Source organism: Pleuronectes platessa, chromosome 14 (assembly GCF_947347685.1).
Source record: "Pleuronectes platessa chromosome 14, fPlePla1.1, whole genome shotgun sequence".
Classification (NCBI taxonomy): domain Eukaryota; kingdom Metazoa; phylum Chordata; class Actinopteri; order Pleuronectiformes; family Pleuronectidae; genus Pleuronectes; species Pleuronectes platessa.
The window spans coordinates 23362972-23376045 of record NC_070639.1 but is presented as its reverse complement, the minus strand read 5'-3'; the positions used below and the strand labels follow the sequence as shown (position 1 = coordinate 23376045).

The 13074-nt window shown below is 44.6% G+C and overlaps 1 protein-coding gene across 1 annotated transcript in view; it reads right to left on the bottom strand.

Moving 5' to 3' along the window:
• The window catches only part of LOC128455548 (titin), a 30448-nt gene that overhangs the window by 2543 nt on the left and 14831 nt on the right, over positions 1-13074 (bottom strand). Inside the window, exons 6-15 of the mRNA XM_053439213.1 lie at positions 12640-12690; positions 7464-7490; positions 7224-7349; positions 6835-6906; positions 6382-6552; positions 6137-6229; positions 5837-5929; positions 5610-5702; positions 4549-4687; positions 777-3431 (exon numbers count right to left, since the gene is read on the bottom strand). Of these exons, the coding sequence (XP_053295188.1) occupies positions 777-3431; positions 4549-4687; positions 5610-5702; positions 5837-5929; positions 6137-6229; positions 6382-6552; positions 6835-6906; positions 7224-7349; positions 7464-7490; positions 12640-12690 (3520 nt within the window). The remainder of the gene's footprint in view (positions 1-776; positions 3432-4548; positions 4688-5609; positions 5703-5836; positions 5930-6136; positions 6230-6381; positions 6553-6834; positions 6907-7223; positions 7350-7463; positions 7491-12639; positions 12691-13074) is intronic.

Here is a 13074-nt window from a genome sequence, read left to right as displayed (position 1 = left end):
TCAAATAGGTGTCAACATGGGATTTATTGGTGTTTCATTGTTCAGGGACCAAAGACATCTTCTCCATGAAGGGCAACAAAAAGTATAAAACATGTATTTTTCAATTTATCATACATCAATGTGCTCTAGAATTCAGAGGCTTGGATATTTTAATTTTAACCTTCACAACATACCTAGAAAATGTAAAAAGCCAGACGTCTACAGTGTTAAAGATGCTATATGTAAGTTTACTCTGCTACCACTAGGTGGCGTCTTTCGGGAAATGGTTGACACGTCCTCTGAGCAGGAGTGGACTGGACGCAGAAGTGACGCTATCGAACCTGAAGCTTTCTGTCACGCTGGAAAATGAAGAGCTGTACATAGATCGCTATGTAGTGAGAACTTATATACAGCCCCTGTAATGAGAATGAGCTCTTCTAGGGAATGAACAATTGCATCAAGCAGAATAAATGGTCCATGGCTCTATTCCAGAGACACAGCAGAACAAAATCAATAAAACGTCCCAAGCAGCATAATAACGTGTGCATCAATAACTAAACACAAGTTCTGTCTCCTCTCAGGTTACATCTTCATCGCTCCACAAATGATCTGTTCAAAGGACTTTCACTGTGCATTTTTTTTTTTAAATAACATACGCACACATACAAACACCACTGTTCAACAAAGTGCTGTGAGGTTCTGCAAATATCTAATCTAGTCTTTTAAAAGAGCTAAGCGACGACTACTGAAGGAGATAAATCTACACTGTGAAGCCTCTGTGAACTAAGACATTTTACAGTCCTCTTTGCCCTTTCCTTTGCCTTTCTTGCTGTTCTTCCTCTCGCCTTTGCCTGAATGCGGCGGCTCTTTGTCTCTGGCTACGTGGACGGGACTGAGCTCTGGCTGGACTGATCCTTCCTCTACTGGAGAAGATGTTGTCTGGTTGACGTCCTCTGCAACAGCAGCCGACGACCCTCCCACGTTTAGAACCGCTCCTTCCTCTGAGCTGAGCCTCGCCTGGCGTGCTGTGGCCTGACGTGCTGGTTCTGACTCGACCTGCTCAGGCTCATCCAACCCGGACGCCTCATCGTGTCTCTCTGTGGACTCGCTTTGTGTATTTTCACTTGGATCTGACACGGCTTCAACTCCCTCCTCGATTTCCTCGTCCTCAATTTGATTCGTTTCAAAAGCTGCTTCGACATCTACGTCGTCAAAATCAAAAGATTGCCCTTCATCATCTTCACCATCCTCTTCATCACTGCCCTGCTGTCCAGGTGGAGACGAGTCTTCCTCAGATTTGTCTTTGCTGGATTCAGGCAGGAGCTCAGCCAGAGAGCAGGAGGATTCTTTCTGGGAGTCTGGTGTATTTAGAATCTCAAAGGTATTGATCTCATCTGTTTCTTTGGCGTCTGATTCATCCTTCAGCTCCAGGCACTCTGTTGTCTGGCTTTCTACATCTTCTAAATGTTCCACCTGAGCTTCAGTCTCTAACAGACTCTTTTCATCCCGTGAGGAGCTTTCTGGCTCGATGAAACCTCCAGTTTCATTCACGTCTCTATCCAGCTCTTCTACTTCTTCTATCTCATCTGGTTTTCTCTCTGGAGCGGTGACACCGAGAGGAAGACCCTCCTGCTCGGTCTCTGGTCCTGCCTCCTCTACGTCTTTTATTTCTTGTATCGTCTCAGTTTGCTCCTTGTCCTGCTCGTTTGGAACATGATCCTCTCTTGGTTCTGTGAAAGCTTCTGTGAGAGAAACGGTTTCAGTTGGTTCAACTGATTCTGCTGCTTCTACTTCCTCAGTTTGTTTCCCGACCTGCTCTTTCTCTACTTGATCCATCTTTGATTCCTGGAGGATTTCAGAATCATCTTTATCAGGTTCTGCTTCTTCTTCGTCTTCTCTTTCATCTGGTTTTCTCTCTGGATCGGTGACACCGAGAGGAAAACCCTCCTGCTCGGTCTCTGGTCCTGCCTCCTCTACGTCTTCTAGTGTCTCAGTTGTCTTCTCGGGATCTTCACCAGGAACCTCGATGGGAGACTCCTCCCTCAGCGATGATGGCTCTGGTTGAGGCTCGGAGTCAGACGAGCTTTTGAGACAGATCGTGACATCATCAGAATCTGGTGACGAGGCCGATGTGAGGTCTGATCCCTCAGGAATGTTTGTGGACTCGGAGACGTCAGCAGGAACATCGATGCTGCTCGGAACGTGAGGTTCATCTTCAGTGTTTTTGGACTCAGGATGGAGGATGTGACCATTAGCTGAGAGTTCTGACTCATCTACACTGTCAGTGAACTTTCCGTCGAGGCCACCGGTGCCCTCTGTGCTGTTGGAGGGGTCGGTCAGATCACAAGCACTGAGCTGGGTCTCTGGAGGACGTGGTTCAACTGCTCCTGCTTTCTCTGGGTCTTCTTCACTCTGCTCATCCTCTCTGGCTTCTCTGCATAATTCCATCGGGGTTTCACTTTGAGAAAAAGTTTCAGTCGGTGCCGCCACCTGGATTATTTCAGCTGTTTCCCTCTGATCTCCGTTCTGTTCATTTGTTAAAGGACTTACTCTTATTTCCTCGGGAGTTTCGGAGCAAGAGAGGGTTTCGCTTAGTGCTGCTTCTTTTATTTCTTGTATCATCTCAGTTTGCTCCTTGTCCTGCTCCTTTGGAACATGATCCTCTCTCGGTTCTGTGAAAGCTTCTGTGAGAGAAACGGTTTCAGTTGGTTCGACTGATTCTGCTGCTTCTACTTCCTCAGCTTGTTTCCCGACCTGCTCTTTCTCTGCTGGATCCATCTTTGATTCCTTGACGATTTCAGAATCACCTTTATCAGGTTCTGTTGTTGACTTATTCTCCTTTTTATCTGGTTCTACACTCGGCTCTGTTTTGCTGTTTTCTGTTTCATCTTTTTGTTGGTTCCCTTTCTTTTTGCCTCTTCTCTTCTTTTTCTTCCTTTTCCCTGAAGCAGCAGCACCCTGAGATTGACCCGTTACTTCCTCTGCCTCCTCGTTCTCTACGTCTCTCGAGATGTCCTTCACGTCTGTTTGCTGAGGACACGTTTCTTTACTCCTCAATTCACTCTCCACAGCTGCTTCCTGTATGATTTCACTAAGCTCGTCACTCGTCTGTTTAAAACCATCCCTCTTGCTTCGGGTGTCTGTCTCCACTAAACCTGCCTCACCTGTGGTTGTTTCTGTGTCTGGACTATTTCCCTCAGCACTTGTTACAGTTATATCTTTGGCTTCAGTTACTGGATGATCAGGAAGGTCAACACTCAAGTCTTTGCTGAGGTCGCTTCCTCCAGTGCTCTCGTCCAATGTCTGCTGCTCTTCTGCAGCTGCTGATGTTTCCATTGAGGACACGGCAGCATCACAGAGTTGATCAGAGCTCAACTGATTCTCTTTGGCTTCCTCTTTCAAAATGTCTGGTTGCTGATCTGGATCCAGCTCCTCAGTCTCATCTGTGTTGCCTGGGAGATCATGAAGAGCACATGGTGATAAAAGGCCAAAGAAACGTAGACTTTAGACTTTAGACATGATTTTTCAGAAAGTCTTCATCAGGAAGCACATTCGCAGATAAGGGCAGAACACCTGATTGGTTCAGAGGCCGGAAGGAGAGAAGCACGAGAGTCAAGATACCCGAGAGAAGCACAAGAAGAAGAAGAAAGGCAGGAGCGACACCGAAAAGAAGATCTGGATCCCCCGAACAGCTGATTGACAAGAAGAGAAGCCGGAGACTGGCAGCTCAAGAGCATCTGTATAATAATCCACATGTCTCTACACATCTGTCGATATGCTACAAGAGACCAGACATCATCTACACACCATTACCACACACACGACCAAGTTTGCTTGTGAATCAGAAATAATATGAATGATGCGAAAGGTGCAAGAGAAATGATACAAAGGTCAAAACGTTAGTGATGAAGACGAGACAAGTTAGTGATCTTAGTTTCAAAGGATAAAGCTGGTGACTCTCAAAACCGATCTTGATGATTGTTGTTCGCCAACAATGAAAAGACTCAAGCTCAACATCCCACTTGTGTCTGTTGTCCTCAGAACCACGTAAGAGCATTTGTCAAACTGGAGTAAATTGTGTGTTTGTTAGTGTCGTTATTATTTATGGCAGCAGGACAATATTCTGTCTCTGTGGGACATCATGTGTCACTTTTACAGTGATACTAAAGTGAACACAGTAAAGTAAGTAGAATACATTATTATTATTATTATTATTATTATGGGAACTTTGGCAGCTGTTCTGAAACTGTTAATAGTTTCAAACAACCTTCAACAGCAGAGAGAATTGAAGATGTACAGACTTTGATTTTAATTCTCTTTAATAAAAGTCTCTTGTGGTGAGTTGCAGGCTCCAGAACATCCAGAACACCGACTCTGTGGTGGGATCATTCGTCACCCACTGTTTCCAAGGCCCAGGATTCCAAGAATTGATTCCAATCTCAAGAAAAATCTAGATTATCACCAGGTTTATCCTTTAAGATCAGTGCAAATCACAGTTAACATAACACAAGTTAAAAATGAGCCAAGCGTTCAAAAGAATTAAAGGTGTAGTTCCACAGTGGGTTTTACCGAGCATGCTGTTCCCCTCGGTTGTCTGAGAGTCCGGAGCCGGCTGGTGAGCGGTGTCTCCAGAGGACGAGCCGTCCACTTCTGCTTCACCGATGTCCCCGTTGACGCTTAGATCCGGTCCCAGCACGATTCCATGTTTCTACACACAGGACAAAGTCAAAGCATTAGCTCAGTCAATGAGTCGACAGTTAACCCCTTGTTGACGAATGTCGCGAATTTGCCTCAAACCCCGTTCTTAATGCTGCCGAGGTGACGATTGTGCCTGATGGTGCAAATACTACACATACCAAGGAAGGTATTGGAAGCACCATCTAGTGGTCGGACTGGAAAATACATACTAGCCCCTTGGGACTGTGCAGCAAAGTTATTTTGAGGTATTAAGCTGTATTTGAAATACTGTTATGATGGAACAGCAATGATTGTACAGAAAACATATTGTTACTCAATTTCAAGCAAAAGCAGCATCAATATAATAATCTACATACCAAAATTAGTTAAATTGAGGTTATGCCCCATTACGCCTAATGTCGCTAATTTGCCTCATACCTAAATTTATATCTTTTGTATATGCTATATTGAAATTAACAATCTCCACTTAATTTAGCATCTGTATGACAGACCAAAAACACCAATAATATTTGTTTTATACAATTGGAAATTAATTCAGGCATTAAGGGGTTAAAAGTCTGTTTGGCTTCGATAAGAAAATGATTCATCGAATAGGGATTGAATCAGACAATTCAAAATTAAATCACATTTTCAGAGAATTTTAAACAACAGAATACAGCGAGACAATTTCAGTTTTTTCTGTGGTTTTATTCAACTGAAGAAGAAAACTCTGTTGAACACTTCACCCCCCATCGGCATAGCGTTGAGTAGATAATGACTGAACTTTCATTTTTCAGTGAACCATCCCTTTAATATTCACTGTATTCAACACGGTAATAATACACTGAAAACCTTATTTTCACCTTTATAGTTTCAAACTGTATTTCCCCACACGCTCACACATCTCTGGAGCTGAGCACAAGAGGAATTAGACAGACGTGTTCTCCGAGTACCTTCAGAATGTCTTTGAGCTTCACCGCCTCCTCTCTGAGCTCGTCCCGCTCAGTTCGGATTGCGTCTGTGTATTCTTTCTGTCGCTCTAAGGCCTGAGCAGAGCCGCCGCAGAGGCAGAGAGGAAGGGAAATCGTGGAAAAGAAGTGAAAGTAAAAGGTGTTCAGCATCATGCAAAAGGAGAGACAATACCAACTGTAAAGAATTAAAAAGGGTTCACGGGTCGTACCCCGATTTTTTTATCCTTCCACTCCACCGTCTCCTGCAGGTCGGAGATTTCTCTAACAAAACCGTCCTGTTTCAAACGCAGCTGACGGATCTCCTGAGTGGCAAGAGAGGAAAACAAAGCTTGAGAGGAAGAGAGAGGAAGAGGAGAGAGAAACCAGAGCAGGCGAACGGTGGATGAAGAAAGAAGAAGCTTCTCTAAGTGACAGACTGAGTGGAGAGAAGTGGGTTTGTCCATCAAGCTGGACTGTGGAGCGATCATCAGCTCAGTGACACGTCATCCCACCGGGAGACAGATACTCACATTTAGCAGCTCTTCACTTTGTTTCAGTGTCTCTTTCATTTCACTGAATTGGAACTGAAGGACACCGTGGCCGTGTTTCTCTCGCTCGTAATCCTGTGGAGAACCAAACACAGTTGGACAACAGATTGAGTGTTTTCATTTTTAAGAATCCGTCCTCGGTAAACAAGAAGTTTGAAATCATCATCATTCGTCTTTACTGGAGTTTCAAGTGGCCAAATTCTACATCCCTCTCTCCCCTCGCGTACCTTGACTTTCTCCTCGTATGCTCTATTGGACTCCGACAGCAGCTCCTCCAGCTCCATGAGCGAGTCCTTGAGCGTGTCCACCTGATACATCAGGTTGTTCTTCTCGTTATCCAGCTGAGCGTTGGACACCATGGCTTTACGATACTTCTCCTCCACCTCCGATAACGTGTCCTGGGGTCACGACACAGAGAGAACAGAGGGATGTAGCAGCTGGGGACTTAATCTGCAATCTCACAGGTTTAAATGCTGGTTGAAGTGAAGACATGAAGGCCGTCATGAAGAAAGGCAGCAGCATGCAGATGCAACTTTATTTAACTGCTGAGTCTAAAGCACAAGTATAAAGAAAACCTTCATTTCATTCAGTTTCAGTTCAGAATCGTCAGTTGGTTTATCGATCTGCAGTAACCAGTGCACGCTCAGCAGATTTTGGGAGGGTCTCACTCGGGCTTATACCTTAGCTTCTTTTAGGTTCTGCGTGTACTTGATTTCCACATCCTGAATCTGATCCTTCAGTTCATGGATCTCCTGGTGAAGGGGGCAGCAGCAGTGGGGACAGCGAGCAGAGAAGCACAGGGTGACAGCATCAGAAAGAGGGAAGCAGGAGGTTCGGTGCAACAGGAAGAATGCAGATGGAATGAACCGAGCACAGAGCTGCATAGATTCTGATCAAATAAACATTTCCTTGGCTCTGTTGTCTTCTTTCCACACTCTGACAACAACTTCTCTCTTCAACATCAACTGAGATGAATGTTCACATCATTTATTTTTGATCAGAGTCTCGTGTGGACGCACAGGAAGCGTCTCTCCTCTCTTCCTCCTCCCTCTCATTTCTTCAGCATTACCTTGATTTCTCGTATGGACGTCTCAGCGTCCACAGTTAAGGACGTCTCTCCACTTCCCCGTCGGGAGGACGTCCCACCCAAGGATGTGAGCGTTGTTGCAGTTAAGGCAGAAGCTGCTCGAGATCCCTAAGACAAGTGACAACATGCATATTAAAAAAAAGGCTCTTAAATTCGTATTGTCAATATTCTCCATGAACTGAAATCACTGAATGCATTTTGAGTGACGAGTGGTTCACTCACCTTCTCAAGATAATCTCTGTCCTCCACCTTTTGAGACAAAAAACAAAATACAGTCAGAGGAATCAGAGGATCATAGAGAGGCCACGAGGCCAAAAGGACTGGGGGGGGGGGGCGAAAGAAAAGAAGTTCAACAGGCAGCAGTGATTAAACTTTGACCTTGATGCTTCCTACTCAAAAAACCACACACAAAACAGATCAACCTGTTTTATAGTAATGAACACATCTTATATTTTAATGTGGAACATCATGCAAATGATTAGTCGATGTGTCAATCGACTGGTCGGAAATCCGTCTGACATTCCATCCATACAACAACAAATCATGTGTTAAAGCAATAATAGAATCATAATCCACCATTTGTGCATCAAGCCACATGCTCTGGTTGTTTAGACAAACTGGGAATCAACACACAAACAGTGAGGATGAGCCGCAAAACAATCGAGCAGGAATCCAGCTCACATCCCAGCCTCTGCCTCGGGGGGGTGCCGACAGACTCACATCTGAAAAGTCAGGGATAGTAACATCGTCCAGGTCCCGGTGGAGGCCACTGCCACCGGCCGCACTCCTCAAATAACTGGCAACAGAGCTGCAGTTGCCCTACATCAGCCAGCAGGGGGCGACACATATCAACAATGGAGGCAAACATTTGCAACAAGAAACACCAGTCAATTAAAAAACCAGTCTGTGAAACAAAGCAAGTGTGGAAGTGGAGGATTTACGCTTATTCTTTTCTTTTGATTTAAAATAATCAAATCATCAACCTTCTATTTTTGTATTTTCTCAAGGAGAGAAGTAACTGGACAAGCTGCGTGTTGGAAATGAAAGGGGTTGAACTAGAGAACATTGATGCATCATACTGTAATTAATTCACCAAAAGTCACCTTGGACATTCTGGTGCAGCCCATCGCTTCAAGCACTGACAGCTGATGGATCAACACACGTCTAAATCCAAAACAAGCCTGAACTGAAGCCCAGTTGCTGCTATAGGCTGGGAACAGTGGGATGTTACCAGTTACCCCAGTGTTTCAATTCATTTCACCTCACTGAAGGGCCCTCGCACCTTTGTGCACATGCTGTGGCTTCAAAGAACCTTTAATGATCTTTGGATTTGGCACCAGCCATAAATAAAGTGTTTTTTATTACTCTATCAATTTCCCCCGGATCTGTTAACGGCACAAGCTCATCTGTGAGGTTCTCACTTCACTGCTGCTCCGGAGCCACCTCAGCGCTTTTCTTCCACTTTCATATCTCTCTCTAGTTGAAATGTCACACAGCATCTTGCTCTCCATTTACAAAGTCGACTCCATGTCCACCACCTCCTTGTGCTCATGCGCTCACACAAGAGAACTATCTTTATGTTTAGTGCAGAACTATCGAGTCGCTCTGCAGTGACAGCAAAGAGGTGCGAGGGCCCTTTACTGCTGCGTGTAGCTTTAAGTGCGTCTTGGATTCTCTCTGAAGTGACACAGTGGATTGATTACTCCATGCTGCAGTGTAAGAACATGACGACGCTCATCATGTTGTGGGTAGCAGGGTGTCTGAGGAGGAGGAGCTCACCACTGGGCTGGCCCGGGCTGAACCGGCCCTGCTGGAGGCTCTGGAGCCGGAGCTGCGATAACTAGTGTAGTCTAATGGCTGTGGAGAAAACACACACTGTCATGTTCCTGTGGACACGTTCAGTCCAACACATTCTCTAAAGGCTCACTTAGTCCAACACAACAGGCAGCACACACATCACGTGACACAGCATTTCAGAATCTAAGTCACTATCAGCTTCGTGCAAAATGTGTTGTTTCCAAAACCAGTAACAGAACTGAAACGTTGAACTAGATCATAATAGATGCAAAGTCTTCCCCATGCAGCAGCAACAGCAACAACAACAACAACAACAACAACCCCTCTGTCAGTCAGCAGGTCAAGGAAGGTCCAACTCCATAGGACAGAAAGCGTCTGTAACAACTGTTAGTCGCACACCAACTCAGTTACTTCACAAAAACATGGCCACGCTCATGAGTGTCAAACCAACAAAACCCATATGTCCAACTAGTTCTTACACGGGAGCTGGATCCAGTGAGTCTGCGTGATCCACTGCAGATGCTGTCTTCATATAAGGAGTTCTGCACATGTGACTGCGCAGACACACACACACACACACACACACACACACACACACACACACACATACAGAGTAAACAGGATACTCATGGTTCAGGGGTGTGAACACAGAACCACAGTCAGGGCCCGATATATGAGAGAAATATTGAAATATTCAGTGTTGAGTGGACGTGAACAAGTGATGAAGCCCTTTCTTTAACCATTAAAGCCTTTGACACCAACACTGGTGGGACTGGGTAACTCTAGGCGTCAGTCACACCAGTGAAAGTTGAACTTGTAACTGATTTAAAATCTCTTATCATTTGTCCCCTTCAAAGACAGTCAGTTCATAATCTGCAAAGCATCAGTGAAGCTTTGTCGAGTGTTTGTGTGTTTGTGTGTTTGTGCGTCTGTCTGAGATACAGACCTGGTAACCATTGAAAGCTGAACCTGTGTTTCTAGAGGAGGACAGACCGTTGAGGCCGTACAGGTCAGAGGAAGAGAAGGAGCTCTGGACCGATGAGAGGGGCAGAAGGAGGGAAGAGTAATGAGCCGAGAGAAGGAGGGACACGGGAAAGAGAAGAGACAGGAAGTTCAAAGCATAGTTCTGGAAGGTCGCCTCAACTTGTCAGCAAAGGTGTAACTTACACTTGTTAGCATTGTATTCAAGCCATGGCACAAAAGTGTAACTCGGACTTTGTCTGCACAAGTTGAGTAAATCACATGCACAACACAACCCACACAGACCAGTGCACACCATCGAGCGCGTTTTAAGACAGAAAAACAACTAGACAACTTGTGTGCTTATACAGACTTCAACACAAAGTCATTTAACAAAAACATATCACTATACTGCCGTGAATCAACTCTGGGAAATTCTACACAAAACAAAAACATGCCACACATGCATGTATTATTCAGGAAAACACAGGAAAGCTTATTTGACAAATCACTTTACGACTCATTAAAAAACAAAAGCTCGTTAATAGAAACAAGTTATTATGGCAGCGTATGATCACAACTTTAGTCCTATAAGAGAGAAGTGCACATCACAAGCCATTAGTGGTTCGAGAACAAAGCCCGAGTCTGCAGAGCAGCACCACAACCCACCGGCTGCAGCTCGGATCTCGAGGCTCGAGACAACCGGCTGTCGTCACTCAGTCTGGAGCTCTGCGAGTCGGGGGGGGGGGGGGCACAGGCGACAACATCAAACAACCACAAACAGTTTGTAGGCAGTTACACAATTTGTTGGTCGACTTAGGAGCACAAGTGTTGAGGATGAGCAGTAAATCTTTTCTCTGGTGAAGATAAGCCTCTTTATAACAGCAGAGCTCTGATCTGTGTAACACTGGCAGACAGAGGGTTCAATTAAAGATTAAAGGTTTTTATACCATGTATAAAGCAAGTTTAAGAGTAATGCAAAACCTTGTGGATCAGCTCAAAAGACTGACAAGTCAATAAAAACCAGTGGTTATCTCCAGAATTCAGCCGGGAAAGTTTTACAAGATGAAGAACTCTTAACAGTGTTTGGTATTTTTGTTACAGCGACAGCAGAGGGCGCTGTTTCTCAGTGAAAGTTACACGGTGTTGCTTTAAGTTGTCAATTCCTCGATGTTTTATTTCAAACTTTGCTTTGTGCAACTCGATTGCAGCAGAAATGGAAAATCCCTTCAAACTCTACAGACGTTTCCTCTGTTTGAAAGTTTTAATGAAGTCAACACATCACCCTGTTTGGGTCTGGCCTCAATCACACAAACTATCAATACCAAGTCAATTTCATACCTCTGTGGTTTTGTATAATGGTATTTTTCAAATGATTTCAAATCTGGATATTGTTAATAAGACTTTTCAGTTACATGGATCTGGGGGGGGGGGGGGGGGGCAACACGCACCGTTAGGTCTAGCTTGGACCCGCGGGAAACTCGGCTTTCATCGCTGAGTCTCGAGCTCTGACAGCAGGAGGGAGAAATTAGAGGATTGAGTGATTCCCTTCCCCGGGAGCAGTCATGCAATCAACTGAACATCCCCACAACTGACACGATCCAGATGTGCGTACACACAGCTACTGACACACAATCTACTGACCCTGCTGGACACGACACTGTGGTCATCGTCATAGCCGTTCCCCTGCGAATAGAGAACACGATTGAGAAACACTGAGAACACTTCTGAAGGGCGGTTTGTGCAGTTTGAGCTTTCACGTACATCTTTGTCTTTGTGCTTATGTTTCTTCTTTTTCTTTGGCTTCTTAAGTGAAGCGCCCTTAAGTGAAGGAAGAGACGGAGAAAACCGTGAAGGGTGAGAACGAGCCGTCGAGAAAAAAAAAACTCTTCTCTGGAATCCAGGCAACATGCAACACATCCACATGCAGGAGGAACGGACTCTTCAGGCCAACCGGTGAAATGTACAGTGGAGGTCACAGTGGAACAACGTGCAGGACCAAACAAACCCATTCAGCTGATAAACTGACCCCCCCCCCAAAAAAAACAGCCACTGCTTAGAATCTAGAGACAAAACAAATCCTGAAATAGAACTGACGTGGGTTTTTTTGGGGTTGAAGCAAAATAACACAGTGTTCTTTTTGTTGAAATCAAATCTGAATGTTCTCCAAGTTTGGCAATGACCCTTCACACAAGCTCCAACAAATACATGAGCCAACACAAGAAAACAAGTGGGTCCACATTCATGCATGAGTTTCCTACATAATGCAACGTTAATGTGTCATATTGCCTTTAATTCATATATTATACACAAACATTCCTTTTGACTATGTGACTCCCTTCAAACCAGTTGTAAGTCAAACAACAAGGTTAGAAACCAGACTGGTTCAATAAGATCGGCCCTTACCCCTCCAGCATAAGACCCGACCGCATCAAGAGGCGACTGTGCAGAAAAACACGACAACATCAACACAACCAGCAATAAGTGCCGCCCACACTGACGCACCTCGTTTGATGATCAAGGACAGACACACAAAGCGTCCACGTCACTAAACTTCTTTTAGGAGTTAAAAAGTGATTGTAGTAATAACGACTGAAAGAGAGAAAGGGGCTTGAAGAGGAGCTGTTTGAGTGATACTGACCCTGACACTTCCCCGGCTCCCCACTGACATCCGCTCATCATCGTCTGAGAGCTGTGTGAGAGAGCATTGGAATGGATGGTTAGACTGGACATCAGCATGTGAATCAACAGAGACTGGGAACAGTGGATTTTAACATCTTCCTCAACAGAGGCTCATTCTACGACTGCTCTATATGTGACCTATGGTTTTTAAATTAGGATTATTAACTTAATGCTGGTATATGTACGTTTCCTCTGCTAGCTAATGTGGTTTCTTCCTTTCCTATTGATGCTCCAACCAAAAGGTAAGTTACAAAATATCTCTGACTTAATGAAAAAAGCACATTTCTAAAAATTTGAATGATTTCCTGTCGTACTTTTTGAAACACTATCTCAAATAAAAACCAATATTCAAAGAGTTTCTGAGCTGCACATAAAAGCCAGGTTACAGAAAACT